Source organism: Oncorhynchus tshawytscha, linkage group LG28 (assembly GCF_018296145.1).
Source record: "Oncorhynchus tshawytscha isolate Ot180627B linkage group LG28, Otsh_v2.0, whole genome shotgun sequence".
Taxonomy (NCBI): Eukaryota; Metazoa; Chordata; class Actinopteri; order Salmoniformes; family Salmonidae; genus Oncorhynchus; species Oncorhynchus tshawytscha.
The window spans coordinates 15,836,781-15,860,024 of record NC_056456.1 but is presented as its reverse complement, the minus strand read 5'-3'; the positions used below and the strand labels follow the sequence as shown (position 1 = coordinate 15,860,024).

General features: G+C 42.8%; 1 protein-coding gene across 2 annotated transcripts in view; it reads right to left on the bottom strand.

Moving 5' to 3' along the window:
- Nucleotides 1-14,539: 14,539 nt before the first annotated feature.
- Nucleotides 14,540-23,244, bottom strand: part of klhl14 (kelch-like family member 14) — a 50,200-nt gene continuing 41,495 nt past the window's right edge. For both annotated transcript variants that reach the window (XM_042307619.1, XM_024392242.2), the window contains 4 exons: nt 19,582-19,772; nt 19,091-19,249; nt 16,833-16,990; nt 14,540-15,869 (listed from right to left, as the gene is read on the bottom strand). In XM_042307619.1, the coding sequence (XP_042163553.1) occupies nt 15,729-15,869; nt 16,833-16,990; nt 19,091-19,249; nt 19,582-19,772 (649 nt within the window). In that variant the 3' untranslated portion in view covers nt 14,540-15,728. The remainder of the gene's footprint in view (nt 15,870-16,832; nt 16,991-19,090; nt 19,250-19,581; nt 19,773-23,244) is intronic.

Below are 23,244 nucleotides of genomic sequence, written 5' to 3'. Positions count from 1 at the left end.
CCTAAGTTTGTTTTATTCAGTGCTTTAGCACACTTCGCCAACCCTGATGTCCTTGCCGTGTCTGAATCCTGGCTTAGGAAGACCACCAAAATTCTGAGATTTCCATCCCCAACTACAACATTTTCCATCAAGATAGAACTGCCAAAGGGGGAGGAGTTGCAATCTACTGCAGAGATAGCCTACAAAGTTCTGTCATACTTTCCAGGTCTATGCCCAAACAGTTCAAGCTTCACATTTTTTACATTAATCTCTCCAGAAATAAGTCTCTCACTGTTGCCGCCTGTTATAGACCCCCCTCAGCTCCCAGCTGTGCCCTGAACACCATATGTGAATTGATTGCCTCCCAGCTATCTTCAGAGTTTGATCTGTTAGGTGACCTAAACTGGGATATGCTTAATAACCTCTCTGGGATATGTGGGACGCCACCTGGCCAAAAGCCAGGGAAAATGCAGAGCGCTAAATTCAAATAAATTACTATAAAAATCTAACTTTCATTAAATCACACATGCAAAGATAGCAAATTAAAGCTACACTTGTGAATCCAGCCAACATGTCAGATTTCAAAAAGGCTTTTCAGCGAAAGTAAACAATGCTATAATCTGAGGATAGCACCTCCGTAAACAAAGGGAGAAAAGCATATTTCAACCCTGCAGGCGTGACACAAAACGCAGAAATAAAAATATAATTCATGCCTTACCTTTGACGAGCTTCTTTTGTTGGCACTCCAATTTGTCCCATAAACATCACGAATGGTCCTTTTGTTCGATTAATTCTGTCGCTATATATCCAAAATGTCAATTTATTTGGCGCGTTTGATCCAGAAAAACACAGGTTCCAACTTGCGCAACGTGACTACAAAATATCTCAAAAGTTACCTGTAAACTTTGTCAAAACATTTCAAACTACTTTTGTCATACAACTTTCGGTATTTTGTAATATAAATTTTCGATAAAATTGAAGACGGGATGATCTGTGTTCAATACAGGTGGAAAACAAACTGAAGCTAGTTTTCTGGTCATGCGCCTCTATCTAACAGTACACTTCAAGTGACCCTCGTTCTGAACAGGGCTACTTCTTCATTACACAAAGGAAAAACCTCAACCAATTTCTAAAGACTGGTGACATCCAGTGGAAATGGTAGGAACTGCAAGAAGGTCCCTTGGAAATCTGGATTCCCAATGAAATTGAAAAGAGAGCGACCTCAACAAAAAAAAGATTCTAAATGGTTTGTCCTCTGTGTTTGTCCTAAGTTATGTTATACTCACAGACATGATTCAAACAGTTTTAGAAACTTCAGAGTGTTTTCTATCCAAACCTACTAATAATATGCATTTCTTATCTTCTGTGGATGAGTAGCAGGCAGTTGAATTTGGGCATGCATTTAATCCGGATGTGAAAATACTGCCCCCTGTCACCAAGAAGTTAACACCCCGGTAGTCCTACAATCTAAGCTAGATGCCCTCAATCTCACACACACTATCAAGGAACCCACCAGGTACAACCCTAAATCCGTAAACATGGGCACCCTCATAGATATTATCCGGACCAACTTGGCCTCAAAATACACCTCTGCTGTTTTCAACCAGGATCTCAGCAATCACTGCCTCATTGCCTGCATCCGCTATGGGTCCGCGGTCAAACGACCACCCCTCATCACTGTCAAACGCTCCCTAAAACACTTCTGCGAGCAGGCCTTTCTAATCGACCTGGCCCGGGTAACCTGGAAGGATACCTCGTCGCTCTTTAAAAGTAATTTCCTCACCAACTTAAATAAGCATGCCCCGTTCAAAAAAATGGAGAACTAAGAACAGATATAGCCCTTGGTTCACTCCAGACCTGACTGCCCTCGACCAGCACAAAAATATTATGTGGCAGACTACACTAGCATCGAATAGTCTCCGCGATATGCAACTTTTCAGGGAAGTCAGGAACCAATACACACAGTCAGTCAGGAAAGCAAAGGCTAGCATTTCAAACAGAAATTTGTATCCTGTAGAGCTCTAACTCCAAAAAGTCTTGGTACACTGTAAAGTCCATGGAGAATAAGAGCACCTCCTCCCAGCTGCCCACTGCTCTCAGGCTAGGTAACACTGTCACCACCAATAAATCCACAATAATCGAGAATTCCAATAAGCATTTCTCTACAGCTGGCCATGCGTTCCTCCTTGCTACCCCAACCCCAGCCAACAGCTCCGCACCCCCCGCAACTACTTGGCCAAGCTCTCCAGCTTCTCCTTCACCCAAATCCAGATAGCATATGTTCTGAAAGAACTGCACAACCTTGACCCATGCAAATCAGCTGGGCTGGACAACCTGGACCCTCACTTTCTAAAATGATCCGCCGCCATTGTTGCAACCCCTAATACCAGTCTGTTCAACCTCTCAATCGTATAGTCTGAGATCCCTAAAGACTGGAAAGCTGCCTCGGTCATCCCCCTCTTCAAAGGGGGTGACACTCTAGATCCAGACTGTTATCGACCTATATCCATCCTGCCCTGCCTTTCTAAAGTGTTCGAAAGCAAAGTTAATAAATAGATCACTGACCATTTCGAATCCCACCGTACCTTCTCCGCTATGTAATCCGGTTTCCGAGCTGGTCACGGGTGCACCTCAGCCACGCTCAAGGTATTAAACAATATCATAACCACCATTGATAAAAGACAGTACTGTGCAGCCATCTTCATCGACCTGGCCAAGGCTTTCGACTCTGTCAATCACTGTATTCTTATCGGCAGACTCAACAGCCTTGGTTTCTCAAATGACTGTCTGGTTCGCTGTCTGCTTCTCAGACAGAGTTCAGTGTGTCAAATCGGAGGGCCTGTTGTCCGGACCTCTGGCAGTCTCTATGGAGGTCCCACAGGGTTCAATTCTCAGGCCGACTCTTTTCTCTGTATATATCAATGATGTCGCTCTTGCTGCGGGTGATTCCCTGATCCACCTCTACGCAGATGACACTATTCTATATACATCTGGCCCTTCTTTGGACAGTGTGTTATCAAACCCCCAAACAAGCTTCAATGCCATACAACACTCCTTCCATGGCCTCCACCTGCTCTTAAACGCTAGTAAAACTAAATACATGCTTTTCAACCATTCGCTGCCCGCACCCGCCCGCCCACTAGCATCACTACTCTGGACGGTTCTGCCAGAATATGTGGACAACTACAAATACCTAGGTGTCTGGCTAGACTGTAAACTTTCCTTCCAGACTCATATTAAACATCTCCAATCCAAAATAAATCTAGAATCGGTTTCCTATTTCGCAACAAAGCCTCCTTTGCACACGCCGCCAAACATACCCTAGTAAAACTGACTAACCTACCAATCCTCGACTTCGGCGATGTCATTTACAAAATAACCTCCAACACTCTACTCAGCAAACTGGATGCAGTCTATCACAGTGCCATCCGTTTTGTAACCAAAGCCCCATATACCGCCCACTTCTGCAACCTGTATGCTCTAGTCAGCTGGCCCTCGCTACCTATTCGTCGCCAAACCCACTGGCTCCAGGTCATCTATAAGTCTATGCTAGGTAAAGCTCCGCCTTATCTCAGCTCACTGGTCACGATAACAAGACCCACACATAGCACACGCTCCAGCAGGTATATCTCACTGGTCATCCCCAAAGCCAACACCTCCTTTGGCCACCTTTCCTTCCAGTTCTCTTCTGCCAATGACTGGAATGAATTGCAAAAATAGCTGAAGCTGGAGACATATTTCCCTCACTAACTTTAAACATCAGCTATCTGAGCAGCTAACTGATCGCTGCAGCTGTACATAGTTCATCTGTAAATAGCCCGTCCAATCTACCTACCTCGTCCCCATATTGTTTTTATTTACTTTTCTGCTCTTTTGCACACCAGTATTTCTACTTGCACATCATCATCTGCACATCTATCACTCCAGTGTTAATTTGCTATTTATTATTTATTGCCTTACCTCCTCACGCCATTTGCACACACTGTATATAGAATTATTTTTTTTCTATTGTGTTATTGACTGTACGCTTGTTTACTCAATGTGTAACTCTGTGTTGTTGTTTGTGTCGCACCGCTTTGCTTTATCTTGGCCAGGTCGCAGTTGTAAATGAGAACTTGTTCTCAACTAGCCTACCTAGTTAAATAAAGGTGAAATAAAAATAAATACCTAGGTGTCTGGTTAGACCGTAAACTCTCCTTCCAGACTCACATCAAGCATCTCCAATCCAAAATTAAATATAGAATCGGGCTTCCTATTTCGCAAAAAAGCCTCCTTCACTGTTGCTGCCAAACATACCCTCGTAAAACTGACTATCCTACCCATCTTTGACTTCGGGGATGTCATTTACAAAAAAGCCTCCAACACTCTACTCACCACTGCTACCTGTATGCTCTCGTTGGCTGGCCCTCACTACATATTCATTACCAAACCCACTGGTTCGGTAAATCCCCGCCTAGGTAAATCCCCGCCTTATATCAGCTCACTGGTCACCATAGCGACACCCACCTGTAGCACGCGCTCCAGCAGGTATATTTCACTGGTCATTCCCAAAGCCAACACTTCCTTTGGACGCCTTTCCTTCCAGGTCTCTGCTGCCAATGACTGGAACGAATTGCAACAATCACTGAAGCTGGAGTCTTATATCTCCCTCGCTAACTTTAAGAATCAGATGTCAGAGAAGCTTACCGATCACTGTACCTGTATACAGCCAATCTGTAAATAGCACACCCAACTACCTCATCCCCATAATATGACTTGCCCTCTTGCTCTTTTGCACCCTAGTATCTCTACTTGCACAACATAATCTGCACATCTATCACTCCAGTGTTAATGCTAAATTGTAATTATTTCACCTCTATGGCCTATTTATTGCCTACCTCTCAACTCTTCTACATTGCACACACTGTACATTGTGTTTTTGACTACGTTTGTTTTTGTATAACTCTGTGTTGTTGTTTTTGTCGCTTTGCTTTATCTTGGCCAAGGCGCAGTTGTAAATGAGAACTTGTTCTCAACTGGCCTACCTGGTTAAACAAAGATGAAATACATTTAAAAAAATATATAATTTAAAATATTGTGGTGGCAGCATCATGCGGGGATGTTTTTCAGCGGCAGGGACTGGGAGACTAGTCAGCACTCAGGACCTCAGACTGGGGGGGAAGGTTCACCTTCCAACAGGACAATGGGACACATGCAATGCTAACATCAGTAATTCTACATTTGTTGTTAGCCCAGCTAGAATGTACAATGACAGTTGTGAATCTGATGCAGCTGAAGAGCTAATGCCCCCTTTCCAGGGATAGCACCGAACAACAGACAGGGACGTTGGACCATCGAAGATGCGCAAATATGATGAGAACTACATTGAATTGGGGTTCACTTATATTGGGAGTAGTGCCTTTCCTCAGCCACAGTGTGTTATATGTGCAAAACTACTATCTCACAACTCTATTAAACATTCACTTTTGCACAGACATTTAGAAACAAAACATGCCAATTTGAATAATAAGCATAAAAGCAATAAATAATAAGCAATAAATAATGAATTAAGACAACTTTCGAGTAGTAAGACATGTATAAAAGCAAACGATACCATTAATGAAGCGTCTTATATGGTGAGCTAAAAAGTAACTAGGGCAGGCAAGCCCAATACTATTGTGGAGGAGGAAGACATCCTCTTCTGCAAACCACTGGAAACCAGGACAACAGGAGAGGACATTTTTACAAACTGGACAGCTTTGTGACATCAAATGGACTTTGGTGGTCAAGATGTGTTGGTATCTGTACTGATGGCGCAAAACTCATGACAGGGAGACATAGTCAAGTGGTAACGTGCATGCAAGCAGTTGCTCCTGACGCCACTTAGGTACACTGCAGCATCCACCAAGAGGCATTTGCTGCCAAGGGAATGTCTGACAGCTTGAAAGATGTTTTGGACACTACAATGAAAATGGGAAACTTTGTTAAAGCAAGGCCCCTGAACACCTGTATATTTTCCGCACTATGCAATGTTATAGGCAGCGACCATGTACCGCTTTTACAACATATCAAGGGGCAAAGTATTGACACAAGCTTATAGTTTTCTTAATTTGAACTTGTCTGACCGCTTGCATGAAGATGAGTTTCCCACACAACTGGCCTATCTGGGTGATGTTTTGTTCTCGCCTGAATGATCTGAATCTAGGATTACAGGGACTCCGCAACTATATTCAATGTGTGGGACAAAATTGAGGCTATGATTAAGAAGTTGGAGCTCTTCTCTGTCTGCATTAACAAGGACAACACACATCATTGTATGATTCTTTTGTGTGCTAATGAACTCAAGCTACGGACAATGTCAAATGTGATATAGCGAAGCACCTGAGTGAGTTGGGTGAACAATTACGCAGGTACTTTCCCGAAACGGATGACACAAACAACGGGATTCGTTATCCCTTTCATGCCCTGCCTCCAGCCGACTTACCGATATCTGAACACGAGAGCCTCATCGAAATTGCAACAAGCGGTTCTGTGAAAATTGAATTTAATCAGAAGCCACTGCCATATTTCTGGATTGGGCTGCGCTTAGAGTATCCTGCCTTGGCAAATCGCATTGTTAAGACACTGATGCCCTTTGCAACCACGTACCTATGTGAGAGTGGATTCTTGGCCCTCACTAGCATGAAAACTAAATACAGGCACAGACTGTGTGTGGAAAATGATTTAAGACTGAGACTCTCCACTACAACTCAACATTGCAGAGTTATGTGCATCCTTTCAAGTATAACCTTCTCATTAACCTGTGGTGAGTAATTGACCATTTTCAATTAACAAATAAGGTTTAATATGTAAAATGGTTAAATAAAAAGCCAAATGATTGATTATTATTATATTATATTATTATTTGTGCCCTGGTCCTATAAGAGCTCTTTGTCACTGCCCACGAGCAGGGTTGTGACAACAACTCATACTCATTCTTATGTTTAAATGCATCGTATAGTGTGTGTGTGTGGCAGGCTTACAATGATGGCAACAAAACAACATTTGAGAGTGTGCTGACCCTGGTGCTAGAGGGGGTACGCAGGTGAAGGTTGAATCTTTGAAGGGGTACGGGACATAACAAGTTTGGGAACCACTGCTCTAGTCGGTTGAAGTTCTCTGTAGGGTTCATTCCCACTTTATTCTGAGTGTTTGCTTGAAGATGGTTTCTTCCTGTGTTGGAGTGTCCTTGGTTGACGACAAGGAGCAGGACACACACTCCACCACTGAGGCCATGATAGTCAGCTGTGAGGAGCAGCTGCAGGTAAACTGAGTTGGACCACACTGCAAACACATCTCAGCTATCTCTTGTTCTGTGTAAACGTGTAGTTAGCTTAGAAGTTCTCTCATGGGTTTCACATTCACTCTCAGGCGAGTACAGATGCTGTTAGTGAGGTGGAGAGAAGAAGGAGGAGAAGGTGTTGTCGGATGAGGTAACAGAGTAACTTTTATTATTTACTTGGAATATACATGTAGTACCTAGTTATTGGCCATAGGTAATGTCCTGTTACTGTGGGTAACTGAATGTGTCTGTCACCAAGCTGAGGCTGACTAGGAGGAGGACTTTCAGTCCTCTGGGGAGAGCGTGAGTAAGGAGAGCAATTCCAGGTTCAGCCACAGCTCCAGCAGTGGCTAAAGCAGCAGCACCAACAGCACTGGCAAGCACTTACCATCTCCTCCTGAGCAGAGCAAAAGCCAGGTGAGTTATCCCTTCATATTGGTTGATGTTTTTGGATGCTTTTGTATTGTTCGTGTCTTGAAAAGTTCCTTTTTGAAGTGTCCAGTACTGTCTCCTACTAGAACTATTCCCTGTTCCAGACTCTGTCCAGACACAGGCCAGACGCACCACTGTCGCCGAAGTCAGTCCAGACAAAGAGGTGAAAAAGACCAAACCTTCAAGATGAGCTCGATGAGCTTCTGGACTAACTCGGGGATGATGGGTTCGATGATGATTTTGGCCTCAGTGGGGAAAGATGAAGCAGCCCAGTAAGCTGCAGCAGCCACTGGCAATGGCAGGTGGAAACCAACAGCTCCAGGCTGAAGCAGGTGGCAAAACAGCCTGCCAAAGAACCAAACAAGCCAAAGCCTAAGCCAAAGAAGGCTAAGATCCCTATGGCGGTGGCCCACACAGTGCCTGGGGTGACCAGGCTGGTGTATCTGGCCACCGGGCACATTTGGACCCACTGCAAGCTGGCACGGTCCACGCATCCTGGCTGACAAGGACAAACCAGACATCCCTCTGGGGATATATGCAGAGGGATGTGATCTGGATACCCACAGCAAGCATAGCTACAGGATGGTAAACCTTGGCATAAATGTATAGATTACCACTTTCAACACATCGATTCACGCAATCAGCTATTTCACCCAACAAGTGTGAATTAGCTAACATGATATGGAACACTAGGGAATGGGAATCTCCTGACCTGACACGTTCGTTTTACAGGTGGTTGCTCATTGTTTGTGTGGTTTGGAGTGACCCTCGTATGTCTCTGTTGTTGACCTCAGCTGGGAGATCCTAAAGGACATCTTCCCAGAAGGAAAAGTTAAGAGGCTTCCATGGGAGAAGCCTGAGGACAGACACCACACCTACAAGTGCACCCTCAGCTTCGATAATATGGCAGAGGTTCAGGTGAAACAGAAGCAGGATTTGTGGAGTCAAGTCTTCCCGTGTTTGGGTGTGTTTCTGTGTGGATTTGTGTCTGTGCATGTTTATTAACACTGCTTGTGAGGTTTTAAAGGCCTATGGCTGCAAGAAGGTAGAGGTGGACCTAACCAATAAGTTTGGCCAGACCTTCGCAACAAGCCTCAAGCCAGAGGAAGCTGGACAGCGTGGACCACATTCTGGTAAGCTTTTTACAAGTGTGTTATCGTTGTCCAAAATTGACACACACTGCTGGACCTAACGTAGCCTGTTGGCCTCTTTCTGCATCAGGAGATGCAAGAGGAGTTGGCCATAAAAATTAGAATGGGCAACAGCTTCTTTGAATACCTGCTGGAGGACATTATTTAACCAGGTAAGTTGACTGAGAACACATTCTCATTTGCAGCAATGACCTGAGGAATAGTTACAGGGGAGAGGTGGGGGATGAATGAGCCAATTCTAAACTGGGGATTATTAGGTGACCATGATGGTTTGAGGGCCAGATTGGGAATTTAGCCAGGACACTGGGGTTAACACCCCTACTCTTACGATAAGTGCCATGGGATTTCTAATGACCTCAGAGAGTCAGGACACCCGTTTAACATCCCATCCCAAAGACAGCACTCTACACAGGGCAGTGTCAATCACTGCCCTGGGGCAATGGGATATTTTTTTTTAGACCAGAGGAAAGAGTGCCTCCTACTGGCCCTCCAACACCACTTCCAGCAGCATCTGGTCTCCCACCCAGGAACTGATCAGGACCAACCCTGCTTAGCTTCAGAAGCAAGCCAGCAGTGGTTTGCAGGGTGGTATGCTGCTGGTGTCCTCAACTCTATCAAATAAATACGGTATATCTGCTACTTGTGTTTTTTGTATATTCTGACTCTGACTCTGGTCTTTCAGAATCCACCCCTGTAATCTCAGAGGTTCAGATGAGCCATAAGAAGGATTTGTCTTGCTGTGTGTGTGTGTGTGTGTGTGTGTGTGTGTGTGTGTGTGTGTGTGTGTGTGTGTGTGTGTGTGTGTGTGTGTGTGTGTGTGTGTGTGTGTGTGTGTCATCGATGGGATCAATTCTAAATGAAGGCAGTGAATTCAGGAAATAAATTGAAATTACAATTACAAGTGCTTGATGTGTCACTACAGACCCAGGTTCAATCCCAGCCTGTGTCACAGCCGGCCGTGACCAGGACACCCATGAGGCGGTGTACAATTGGCCCAGCGTAGTCCGGGTTAGGGGAGGGTTTGGCCGGACGGGATTTCCTTGTCTCATCGCGCTCCAGTGACTCCTTGTGGCGGGCCAGGCACCTGCAAGCTGACTTCGCCGCCAGTTTCCTCAGACACATTGGTGCGGCTGGCTTCTGGGTTAAGCGAGCAGTGTGTCAAGAAGCAGTGCGGCTTAGCAGGGTCGTGTTTCAGAGGATGCATGGCTCTCGACCTGTAAAAGTACTTTTTTTGTTAAATGTTAAAATTCAAATCACTTCCTGAAATGACTGCCTTCAAATCAAATTGAGCCCAACCCTTGTGTGTGTGTGTGTGTGTGTGTGTGTGTGTGTGTGTGTGTGTGTGTGTCAAGACTGCTTCTGTCTGCCATATGGTGTGGGCTAGACCGGACTAGCTCACACCAAGCCCAACAAGGGCTTGACCACACCATTTGCACATCAGCCCAACACAGGCTAACCCATACCAAACCCAGTATGTGCTATCCTACACCCAAGTAAGCTATTTCATGTAGAGACAGGGTCCTCATTAGAATATTTGGGGGCGTGGTTTGCCACAGTTCTTTTTGTGCAACCTTTACTGAGTGTCGTTCCAGTTTAAGTGTGTGATGCATTGAAAGAAAATTTTGTACACTGCCAATAATTAAGTCTTAAATAAGACCAGATCAACGAGAGGAAAGTTAACCAGCAGAACAACCCAACAACTTCTTACATATACTGAACAAAAATATAAATGCAACACGCAACAATTTAAAAGATTTTACTGAGTTACAGTTCAGTCAATTTAAATTAATTAATTAGGCCCACATCTATGGATTTCACATGACAGGAAATACAGATATGCATCTGTTGGTCACAGATACCTCAAAAAAATGTAGGGGCGTGGATCAGAAAACCAATCAGTATCTGTTATGACCACCAGTTGATCAGGCTGTTGATTGTGGCCTATGGAATGTTGCCCCACTCCTCTTCAATGGCTGTACAAAGTTGTTGGATATTGGCGGGAACTGGAACATGCTGTCATACACGTCGATCCAGAGGCGGCGGATGAATGGCACGACAATCGCCCCGCCTCAGGATCGCGTCACGGTATCTCTGCATTCCAATTGCCATCAATAAAATACAATTGTGTTCGTTGCCCGTAGCTTATGTCTGCCCATACCATAACCCCACAGTCACCATGGAGCACTCTGTTCAAAGTTGAAATCAGCCTATACGACGCCATACATGTGGTCTGCGGTTGCTAGGCTGGTTGGACGTACTGCCAAATTCTCTAAAATGACGTTGAAGGTGGCTTATGGTAGAGAAATAAACATGACATTTTCTGGCAACAGTGCTGGTTGACATTCCTGCAGTCAGCATGCCAATTGCATGCTCCCTCAACTTGATACATACCGACAACAATGAGACAGCCTATAGGGAGGAGGTCAGAAAACTGGCCGTGTGGTGCCAGGACAACAACCTCAACGTGATCAAGACAAAGGAGATTATTGTGGACTATAGGAAAAAGAGGACCATTCTCATCAAGGGGGCTGCAGGGGACAGGTTGAGAGCTTCAAGTTCCTCGGTGTCCACATCACCAACAAACTAACATGGTCCAAGCACACCAAGACATTTGTGAAGTGGGCATGACAAATCCTATTCCCCCTCAGGAGACTGAAAAGATTTGGCATGGGTTCGCAGATCCTCAAAAGCTGCACCATCGAGAGCATCCTGACTGGTTGCATCACTGCCTGGTATGGCAACTGCTCGGCTTCCGACCGCAAGGTACTACAGAGGGTAGTGCGAACGGCCCAGTACATCACCAAGCGTCCTGCCATCCAGGACCTCTATACCAGGCGGTGTCAGAGGAAGGCCCTAAATATTGTCAAAGACTCCAGCCCCCCTAGTCATAGACTGTTCTCTCTGGTACCGCACGGCAAGCGGTACTGGAGCGCCAAGTCTAGGTCCAAGAGACCTCTAAATAGCTTCTACCCCCAAGCCATAAGACTCCTGAACACCTAATCAAATGGCTATCCAGACTATTTGCATTGCCCTCCCCGACTATTTGAATTGCGCCCCCCCCCTTGCTATTGTTGTTTTACTGCTACTCATTGTTGCTTAGTGTAGGAGAAATTCATTTTGTCAAGTAGTCTTTCAGAACTCTTGTCTGCAGTTTTTTACAGTGGTTATTTAAATCCACAGGCTTTCACTCTGCATCATCCAAACTCAATTCACCCCTGTAATGCAGATGTATCTATATCATCTCTCAAGAAGATGCAGTACTACTTAATTGCAGGGTTGGGGAGTAACGGATTACATGTAATCTAACTGTAATCTGTTACGTTACCAGTAAAAAATATTGTAATCAGATTACAATAGATGATTAGATGATTACTTCAAGGATTACTTTTAAATGCAATGATATTTGCGGGAAAAAATCTTGAGCGCATCTGACCACAAGTCAGAGACCACATTGATGACCACCAATCAGAGACCGCTATGATGACACACCAAATATGTTTGGATCGCGGGAAAAGAGCAAGAATAGGCTTTTGAAGGCTACAGTCTAAGCTACGTCTTCCAATGGTGCGACTGCTGTCGGCATCCAAAGATTATCCAACTTGAATAAACGCTTGGCGGTAAGGATGAAAGCAGTGGTGTAGTCTACGGCGTTACGTGAATCACACCTCTGCTCTCTCATTTAGCGACTCACGGATCATGGTTGTTGTGGATGGCTGTTCACAAATCTAAATGTGTTTTTGAACACAATGGTTGAATTCAATAAATTTAAGCTCGTTTTTTTTTAAACCAGTGGACAGCCAGTGAAAATTGCACTCTTGCAACAGCTGCATAGTGCGGATCCAAGCCTATGGAACAACAGCTGCATAGTGCGGATCCAAGCCTATGGAACAACAGCTGCATAGTGCGGATCCCAGCCTGTGGAACAACAGCTGCATAGTGCGGATCCCAGCCTGTGGAACAGCTGCATACAGCTGCAGCCTGTGGAACAACAGTGCGGATCCCAGCCTGTGGAACAACAGCTGCATAGTGCGGATCCCAGCCTATGGAATAAAAGCGGGGCTTTTATTGCTCAATCTAATTCATGCTGATAAAATATATATATATATATATATGACTAATGGAGACATGCTCAAACATGCACACTTTTGAGAAACTTAAATGGGCAATCTATAGTTGCTACATCCATTTTTGGACTTATAAATGATATATATACAGTTGAAGTCGGAAGTTTACATACACTTAGGTTGGAGTCATTAAAACTCGTTTTTCAACCAACCAAATTTCTTGTTAACAAACTATAGTTTTGGCAAGTCGGTTAGGACATCTACTTTGTGCATGACACAAGTAATTTTTCCAATAATTGTTTACAGACAGATTATTACACTTTCACTGTATCACAATTCCAGTGGGTCAGAAGTTTACATACACTTGGTTGACTGTGCCTTTAAACAGCTTGGAAAATTACAGAAAATTATGTCATGGCTTTAGAAGCTTCTGATGGGCTAACTGACATCATGTGAGTCAAGAAGGCCAGCATCCGGAGTTGCCTCTTCACTGTTGACGTTGAGACTGGTGTTTTGTGGGTACTATTTAATGAAGCTGCCAGTTGAGGACTTGTGAGGTGTCTGTTTCTCAAACTAGAAAGTCTAATGTACTTGTCCTCTTGCTCAGTTGTGCACTCTTTCTATTCTTGTTAGAGCCGGTTTGTGCTGTTCTGTGAAGGGAATAGTACACAGCGTTGTACGAGAGCTTCAGTTTCTTGGCAATTTCTTGCCCTTTAACAGATGCATATTATGAAGATATCAAAGTGTCACCAACAAAGAATGTAAACAATAGGCCTATAGCATATGCAGCATATGGCATTCATTCTTCACACATAAATAGCACTTTTCAGTAGTGCTCAAAGCATGTCATTCCATGAGCGCAGCATTTATTTTTCAACTCGAATCAATGAGCCCAATCAGTCCTCCATGATAACAACATCATAAACCGAATAGGGCTGGCTAATAAGTCCTTCGTTTTGGGGTCATGCTCAGGTAAAACAATTTGGCTAATCTATACTTCAATATTTCCAAGTCCTAAGGGGTATAACATTTACTGGAATGACTAGAATTCTGATAGATTTTTAATGTAAAGACAATTTAATCGTATTATTATCTGTAATAGAAAGCGATGGGTTAGAAGAATCCTACATAACCAGCCCATAGGGTAAAATGTAACATCCATATATGCCAGCTATGTAAGCTTTTACATTGATTTATCCTGCAATAGATGTCATTCAAATGGTAACATACATTTTTGTCTTCATCTAATGCCTCTTAAAGGGAAAGTAATCTAAAAGTAACAGAATGAATTCAGATTACATTACCAAATTTGGGTAATCCAAAAGTTACATTACTGATTACAATCTTGGACAAGTTACTAGTGACTGTAATGGATTTCATTAAGAAAGTAACCTACCCAACCCTGCTTGACAGTTATTACATTCAAGAAATGTCTGAATGGTTACTTTGTTTGAATGGATCTGTGAATGTCCTTGTATACTGGAAGTTCAATGTGAAGTGAGTGTCTGTTGACTGGATGTATTTGCAGTCCCTGAAACAAGCTGCAGAGAGACTGTTGTAATTGTCAAGTTTCCTTTTTATTTTCATATTCTAAAATGCAAAGGACATAACAGGATTTGAGAATAAATCCCAGGTTGAGTGCACAAAAATGTTCCACTGCAAGCTATTATTTACAAGAAAAAAGGAACATACCGTATCTATATGTAATTCAACAGGTACCAATATTCAGTGTGGACCTTGCACACTTACTTAGACAAAATAGTAGAACGCGGACATGACAGTTGAATTCACTTTTCATCATGTTTCTGAACATAGCATACTAAAGGTAACAACAATTCAACTTTTAGTTTTGTGAACCATTCTTACACACAACTGTTTTTAAGGTTCACTATTAGTGCATTGAGGACCACTCTGTGCTTTATCATAATCGTAAATGGGATGTACCCTTTTTGAGGAATTTATTGTGTGCTCTCTGGAAATAGGCTCTGTTAAACATTAACAGGTAACATTGAACATAAAACATAAAACCTACCTTATCACTCAGTTAAACTTGCTACCCGTGTATACCAATGGCTAGCAATGAATAATAATCATTTGATTGTAACATCCTTAATTAAATAACCATATTATTTTTTTAGTGCTGTTTTTACAAAGGTCAGAATCGATGTTGAATGTAAAAATTGTTCTCGCTTGCAGCTTAAAGAATGATTCATTTGCTGCAGATGAACTGTTAGTTAGTCTCTGGTTTACAATATACTGTACACAGAATCATGATTTTGGTTGGGAAAAAAAGAGCATATTAACCAGAACTCAGTTTCAGTGTGATTTGGTCGACAGACAGTTTGTTTCCAGTGTCTATTCTTTTTAACAACACTGCATTCTGTTTTGGATTTATGTCTCCTACTAATAACAAGATACAAATTGATTTTTTAAAGCTATAACAATTCAGTTAAACACTATGCGTGCTATATCAAGATAAGCCAAAAACACTTACTATCGATTAAAGAAATAATCTGACATGAAATGTGACTATTGTCTGGAAAATGTTCAACACAGATGGGGGTTTAAATACATGAAATACATGATTACTTACTTTTTCAAACCTTCAGTAGGCAATAATAACGAAAGTGCTCTTTTGTCAAACCTGTAAAAAAATAATTTACACACATCCCATTGGCTGATTGGAGTACTTCATCACAAAATTAGTTTACAAATGTTCGTTTATCGATGGTCCTTTTCTCCATCCCCCATCCTCTTCCTCACCTATTTCCCTCCTCATCCTGCTCTGTACCTAGTGATGTGTTATTTGTTGAAGGGCAGACAGGCAGGCAGTGTGACAGTGGAGCAGGATGGGCCTGCTAGGGGCTCAGCCACCTCTCCCTCTAGCTCTGTCCAGGTCCCCTTCTCTGGGCTGTAGCATATGGTGGAAGACTTGTAGGCTCCCTGCAACATAATAATAATAATAGCGATGACCGAAATAGGGTTGCCGATTTTCTTAAATCAACCATAAATCCCCTTGTGACCAAGGGAATGGAAGCTTGTTATGTACAACAGTGAGTGGCAATTGAATGCAACCTTCACAAAAAATGTTATGACATTTATAAAACATTTCTAGCCTGTCTATCTATGGGTAACGGGGTTGACGTGTTATTCCAGACCCGCTCAGTTTTCCACCACCACCACCACAAAAAAAAAAAAATCACCATATTAAAACGAGAGTTCAGTTCACATACCAGTGTTGACCTTCAAATGAGGGACAGACATAAATGAATCACTAATCACATTGTTATTCATTTAATCTTCAAAAAATTACTTTGCCAAAGCAACAAAATAACTAAGGCTTTATAATGATGGTGAAACTTGGAGACATTTTTGGATTGTGGGTTGAAAACTTCCCTTTAAGTGATACAGAGTTGATGGAGGGACATTTATCTGATTTACTGAATTATCCATGTGGTCTATATTAAAGGGAATTGAATTTAAAGGGATACTTTGGGATTTTGGCAATGACGCCCTTTATATACTTCCCCAGAGCCAGATTAATTTGTGGATACCATTTTTATGTCTCTGTGTCCAGTACGAAGGAAGTTAAAGGTAGTTTCTCAAGCCAATGCTAACTAGCATTCGCGGAATGAATGATAGAAGTCTAAGGCTATCTACCAACATGCTAGCGGATAACCATGGACTTCCAGTCATTGTGCTAACATTAGGGAAGTAGATAAAGGTCCTCATTACCAACATTCCGAAGTATCCCTTTAATATAACAGGTTTTTAAAATTCAATATTGGTGCACAATTTCTACTTAAAATATCAAAGGGACGCAAAAGGCACTCTTTTTTGTGAAACGACCTACCTAGGTTTGCCGTGAATGAATGATATCAAGTTGAGAGTGAGATGGGTCTTTACCATGCTCCAGCTGTATCCGCCCACTAGGAAGATGCTGTCGTCCAGTATGCAACAGCCGGGGCCACTGCGGCCCTCCAGGATGGGCGTCTGGAGGATGTTCCACTGGTCTGCTTTGGGGTCGTAACACTCCACCAGCATCACATCCAGGTGAGAGAACCCTGAGCACAAAATAACACTTAATGATACATGCGATTGTAAATGGGATTTTACAGGTGAATAAAAAAAGAAGAGCGATCGCAGATAAAGTCAATCAAAATCTATTTGGTTTAATACAAGTTGCAGCCTCAGCACAGAAATGTCTAACGGGCCTTCTCTGAGGAAGAACTTATTAATCACACAGGCCTTAATGTTCTGTAAACGCCTGCCCGGGACCCTTGTAAGAAGTCACAACATCAGCTGCTACAGAATCACAGTGTCACAGATACATTATCACATGTCATCAAGGCAAAGGGTGGCTACTTTGAAGAATCTCAAATATAAAATGTATTTTGATTTGTTTCACACTTTTATCGCACTACATGATTCCATGTGTTATTTCATAGTTTTGATGACTTCACTATTTTTCTGCAATGTAGAAAATAGTCAAAATAAAGAAAAACCCTTGAATGAGTAGGTGTGTCCAAACTTTTGACTGGTACTGTAATATATATAAGGAAAATTCCACCCAAAAACGATCTCTTGGTATTTGTTTCATTGGTCCATTGTTGACAGTCCCAAAATGCTTTGCTTGCCGGCAATGAAGTTTTCAAGATATAAAACTTTCAAAATACAGAAATGATACATATGATGCAAAACAAAGTATCATATGATGTAAAATGTATCAAACGGGTATGATGAATGTTTTTTGATAGTTACATATCTTGAAAACTTGATCGCTGACAAGAAAAACATTTTGGGACTAGTTTTTTGGGTGGAAGTTTCCTTCAAAATACAAAAACATAATCATGGGAAGCACAAATAAAACATCACACATCACCCAGAAAAACAGTTTAATTCCTCCACAAGTCCCCAATCAATACTCTGAACTGCCCGAACGGCACCAGAACATGAATATGAAATGTATTTTGAGTTTATTCCAGCAATACGGCACATTAAAACTAAAACCAGATAGAGACCCTAGGAACTTCAAAAGTTAACCAATCCTGTGAACGGGTTAGGCAACTCAGGTGTCTATACTTCAACATCAAAGTTGGAATGTAATAGACTCCTACTGTTTTTACCAAACAAATGTCAATGTACTTCTGTACTTCAATATAGTTCTGACCGCCCCTCTCCTCTCTATGCGGGTTCAAGAAAATAATGAAGAAGAGAGGGAAGGAGATGGAAACTCACATTGGTGAGATATTCTGCAGCTAAAGGTAATGTGTCAGCCCATTAATTATTCAAATAGAAATTCACTATAATTTTAGGCTAACTCTGTAAGCCACTCTGCACAATCAATGAACAAACAGCATCGCCTAGGCCTATACATTATCTCCCAGACTCATGGATAGAAAGTTTAGAGCGTAGCATAAGGTAACAAGTCCATCCAGTATGCATGATACACTACACATTCAAAGGCGATTACTAGAATTGATTGAATTTTGAAGTATAGGCTAAACCAATTATGTACGAAAGATATCTTAAATAAATAAAAACACGTAAATGTTTTTCTTGCGTGCATATGTGGTAGGCTATATAATGTATAACAGCATTATGTTAATTCCATTTTTTTTTTACAGGCTTGGGTTCATAGGCCTATGCATATGCATAATATGCCTACAGGTGTTTTGAAATAATAATGACTTTAGAAAGCTCTGTCCATTTCGTTGTGTTAGGCTTTGAAACAACGTCCACAACTACTTTGTTTTCCACTCAGTTTCAACCTGTTGTTGGAACTTCTTTCGTCAAATTGATCAACCACATTGAGGTGAGTTTTAAAAGCACATACTGTTTTGATGATAAGTGTTTGATGTGATTTTCGAATGTATTTGCATTGATGTCAGAGTGGTTAGAGGGACAATAGAGTGCTGAGTACCAAGCCATCAGCGACCTGATGGTCGTTAGTGAGTTGGGTACTAAGGGCACGCAGGTCCAGAGTGCATAAAAGGAGATTATCGTGACTCAACGGTCACATAGAATTTTAATACAGTCATGACTCCCGGTGTTGTAATATGCTCACCGCAACAACCCTAAGTACAACTATTCAAAAAAATCCATCTTGTATTCCACGTAGTCTATTCTGCACAGTACAGTAGCTGAGACATGCCAGTCCTTACCTTTCAGATGGTTGCCCCCGATAGCGTAGAGGCGGTCGTTCATCCCAGCCAGGGCATGAATAGCTCTCTTTGTGTTCATATCCTGTTTCCTGGCCCACACATCCATGATGGGGTCGTAGCAATACAGCCAGGATACGTACTCTCCATTGTGGACTCCTCCTATAGTGGAATGGCAGATACACACATAAAGACCTATTAGCTGTGAATGGCAGGATCAGGATCCATGGACACATCACTCTGCTTTTGGAAAGTCTGTATGCATTGATAGGTGATATTTAGCAGTCCTGCACTCATCATAATACTACAGATCAGTAGATTTTGTACTCTCATTTTGACTGTGTCTGAGTGAATAATTTTTCAGCTTTTAATTTCCAACATGAACTAATTTCTCATGAATAAGATGATCAGTGGGTGTCCCTTGAAAAATAGGTATTTGGACAAATGGGACAACCTTGTAAAATAAAGGTTCTATAAAATGTGTGAGGTCTGACCTGAGATGTATATTTTCCCATTGTGCACTGCTCCAGCGTGTGCGGCTAGAGGCTGGGGCAGGGAGGACACGTAGTTCCACTCGTTAGTCTCTAGCTTGTAGGACTCCACACTGGAGAGGTAGCCTGACTCGTTCCTCCCGCCAATCACATACAGGTGCTTATCCAGGCAGCAGGCGAAGAAACTGGCTCTCCTGAACAGGAGGTGTCAACCAGACAACATAATTAAAATAAGCAGGACAGTGTGTGTGTGTGTGTGTCAGTGGTATGCACAGTTTTGCGGGGCCCACCCACAAGGTTCGAGCAAGGGTCACATCTGTTTTGATGTTGCCATGGGGCAGAGAGAAAAATGTGCAGTTTTATAGCTAATCTCATGCTATTTTACACATTTTGCCATGAGGCTGAGAGAAAATGCTGCTGTTATTGGGCAAATTTCCTGCTATTCTACACATTTTGCCATAAGGGTGAGGTAACATTTTGCGGTTTTAAAGCACATTTCCTGTAATTAAAAACATATATATAGCTCTTGGGCCCCCCCAGGGGCTGTGGGGGTGTGTGCTATGCCAGTGGTGTGTGTGTGTCAGTGTTCATTTCTGCAGCTATTTTAGATTGAGTTCTGGTCTTAAAATATATTCGGTCTAAGGCACCGCATCGCAGTGCTAGAGGCGTCACTATAGTCCCGGGTTCGATCTGCAGCCTTCCGCGACCGGGAGACCCATGAGGCATAATTGGCCCAGTGACGTCCGGGTTAGGGGAGGGTTTAGCCGGCCCGGGATGCCCTTGTCCCATCGCGCTCTAGCGACTCCTAGTGGTGGGCCGGACACATGCACGCTGACTTCGGACGCCAGCTGTAAAGTGTTTCCTCCGACACATTGGTGAGGCTGGCTTCCGGTTTTAGCGAGCAGTGTGTCAAGAAGCAGTGCGGCTTGACGGGGTCGTGTTTCGGAGGACGCATGGCTCTCGACCTCCGCCTCTCCTGAACCCGTACGGGAATTGCAGCAATGGGATGACTAACTACCAATTGGATATCATGAAATTGTGGAGAAAAAGGGGTAAAAAGTAACAACACAAATATATATATATTTTAGTCTTAGTCACATTTTAGCCTTTTCATCCTTCGTTCATTTTAATTATTATCAGTCGCCGAAAACGCTGGACAATTTTAGTCTGGTTTAGTCAGTCATTTTCGTCACATATTAGTTGGTACATTTCTTAGCTCTTACTTGCACCATGTGCACACTCAGATAGCCTTGTCCAAATAGAGGCGCCACTATCACCATGTATACCTTAGCTAGTAACCAATGCCAGCCATAATTTACCATAGACTATAGGATATAAATCCTACAGGTTATACAATTTAGGTTCCGATTTTTTCAGCATCATAACCATCGAAGGGGTTAAATAACAGTGATGTCCTTGAAAAGTGGAGAACATGAGCTTTGCAACAATGTCAGAAGTATTACTGCAGTCCTAATATTCAGCAAAACTCATTATTGCCAAAACAGATGAATAACAGCGCACATGGCAAAACAGAGCTTCTGATGTGAAAAAGCAAAGATGATGACAGACATTATTGTTTCTAATTTATGTTTAGTTTGTTACAAGTGCATCCGTTCAAAACAGAGACGAGTGATTGAAGTGACCGGGAGCTGTGAGTGTGTGGGGAGCCAGATCAATGCAATCAGCCCACGCAACAGAAAGACTTTAGCAGCCAATGAGAGGATTGCGTTATATATTATGCACAGGGATGCATGCTTATGATTGGACAAAACAGATGAAAAGGCGTTTCATGTCAAATGGAATGACCATTAGTCTCACATGGAATTCTCATCTCGTTACCTTTTCGTAAACTAAAATGAAAAGCCATTGGTAATAGTTCTCCTTTTTTCAGGGCATCTCGTTATTGTCATTCGTTTTCATCAGGAAAAACAGTTTGTTGAAAAGTATTTTTCATCATAGGTATTGTTGACGATATTAACACTAATGTGTGTGTGTGTGTGTACGGCTGTTACGGTGACCGTATTAACACCACAACGGCAATCACCAGTCGTGACGGCAGTCAAATTCCACGTGACCATTTAGTCACGGTAATTACTGTAGGATTCTGCAAGTTAGTAGCATATCAAACTTGCTAACTCCACACTATTGCCCCTCTAATCACTCTGACATCAATGCAAATGTAATCGTAAATCTAATCAAAAACTCCATAAGAACCTATAAGCTTATGTTGATCAACATTTCAAAATCAAATCAAATCAAAGTTTCTTTGTCACGTGCACCGAATACAAACAGGTGTAGACCTTACAGTGAAATGCTTACTTACAGGCTCTAACCAATAGTGCAAAAAATATAGTATTTGGTAAACAATAGGTAGGTAAAGAAACAACAGTAAAAAAGACAGGTTATATACAGTAGCGAGGCTACATACAGACACCGGTTAGTCGGGCTGATTGAGGAAGTATGTACATGTACATGTAGATATGGTTAAAGTGACTATGCATATACGATGAACAGAGAGTAGCAGTATAGTAAATGCAGATAGCCCGGTTAGCCAATGTGCGGGAGCACTGGTTGGTCGGCCCAATTGAGGTAGTATGTACATGAATGTATAGTTAAAGTGACTATGCATATATGATAAACAGAGTAGCAGCAGCGTAAAAAGAGGGGTTGGGGACACACACAATGCAAATAGTCCAGGTAGCCATTTCATTACCTGTTCAGGAGTCTTATGACTTGGGCGTAAAAACTGTTGAGAAGCCTTTTTGTCCTCTAGACTTGGCACTCTGGTACATCTTGCCATGTGGAAGTAGAGAGAACAGTTTATGACTGGGGTGGCTGGGGTTTTTGACAATTTGTAGGGCCTTTCTCTGACACCGCCTGGAGTAGAGGTCCTGGATGGCAGGCAGCTTAGCCCCAGTGATGTACTGGGCCATACACACTACCCTCTGTAGTGCCTTGCGGTCAGAGGCCTAGCAATTGCCGTACCAGGCAGTGATGCAACCAGTCAAGATGCTCTCGATGTTGCAGCTGTAGAAACTTTTGAGGATCTCAGGACCCATGCCAAATGCTTTAATTGCTCGGGGGGCGTGCTCGGTCCTCAAGGTCCTCGAGGGGCGTGCTCGGTCCTCCTTTTCCTGTAGTTCACAATCATCTCCTTAGTCTCGGTTACGTTGAGGGATAGGTTGTTATTCTGGCACCACCCGGCCAGGTTTCTGACATCCTCCCTAAAGGCTGTCTCGTCGTTGTTGGTGATCAGGCCTACCACTGTTGTGTAGTCTGCAAACTTAATAATGGTGTTGGAGTCATGCCTGGCCATGCAGTCGTGGGTGAACAGGGAGTACAGGAGGGGATTGAGCATGCACCCCTGGGGAGCTCGTGTTGAGGATAAGCGTGGCAGATGTGTTGCTACCTACCCTCACCACCTGGGGGCGGGCCATCAGGAAGTCCAGGATCCAGTTGCGGAGGGAGGTGTTTAGTCTCAGGATCCTTAGCTCAGGGATGAGCTTTGAGGGTACTATGGTGTTGAACGCTGAGCTGTCGTCAATGAATATCATTCTCACATAAGTGTTCCTTTTGTCCAGGTGGGAAAGGGCAGTGTGGAATGCAATAGAGATTGCATCATCTGTGGATCTGTTTGGGCGTTATGCAAATTGGAGTGGGTCTAGG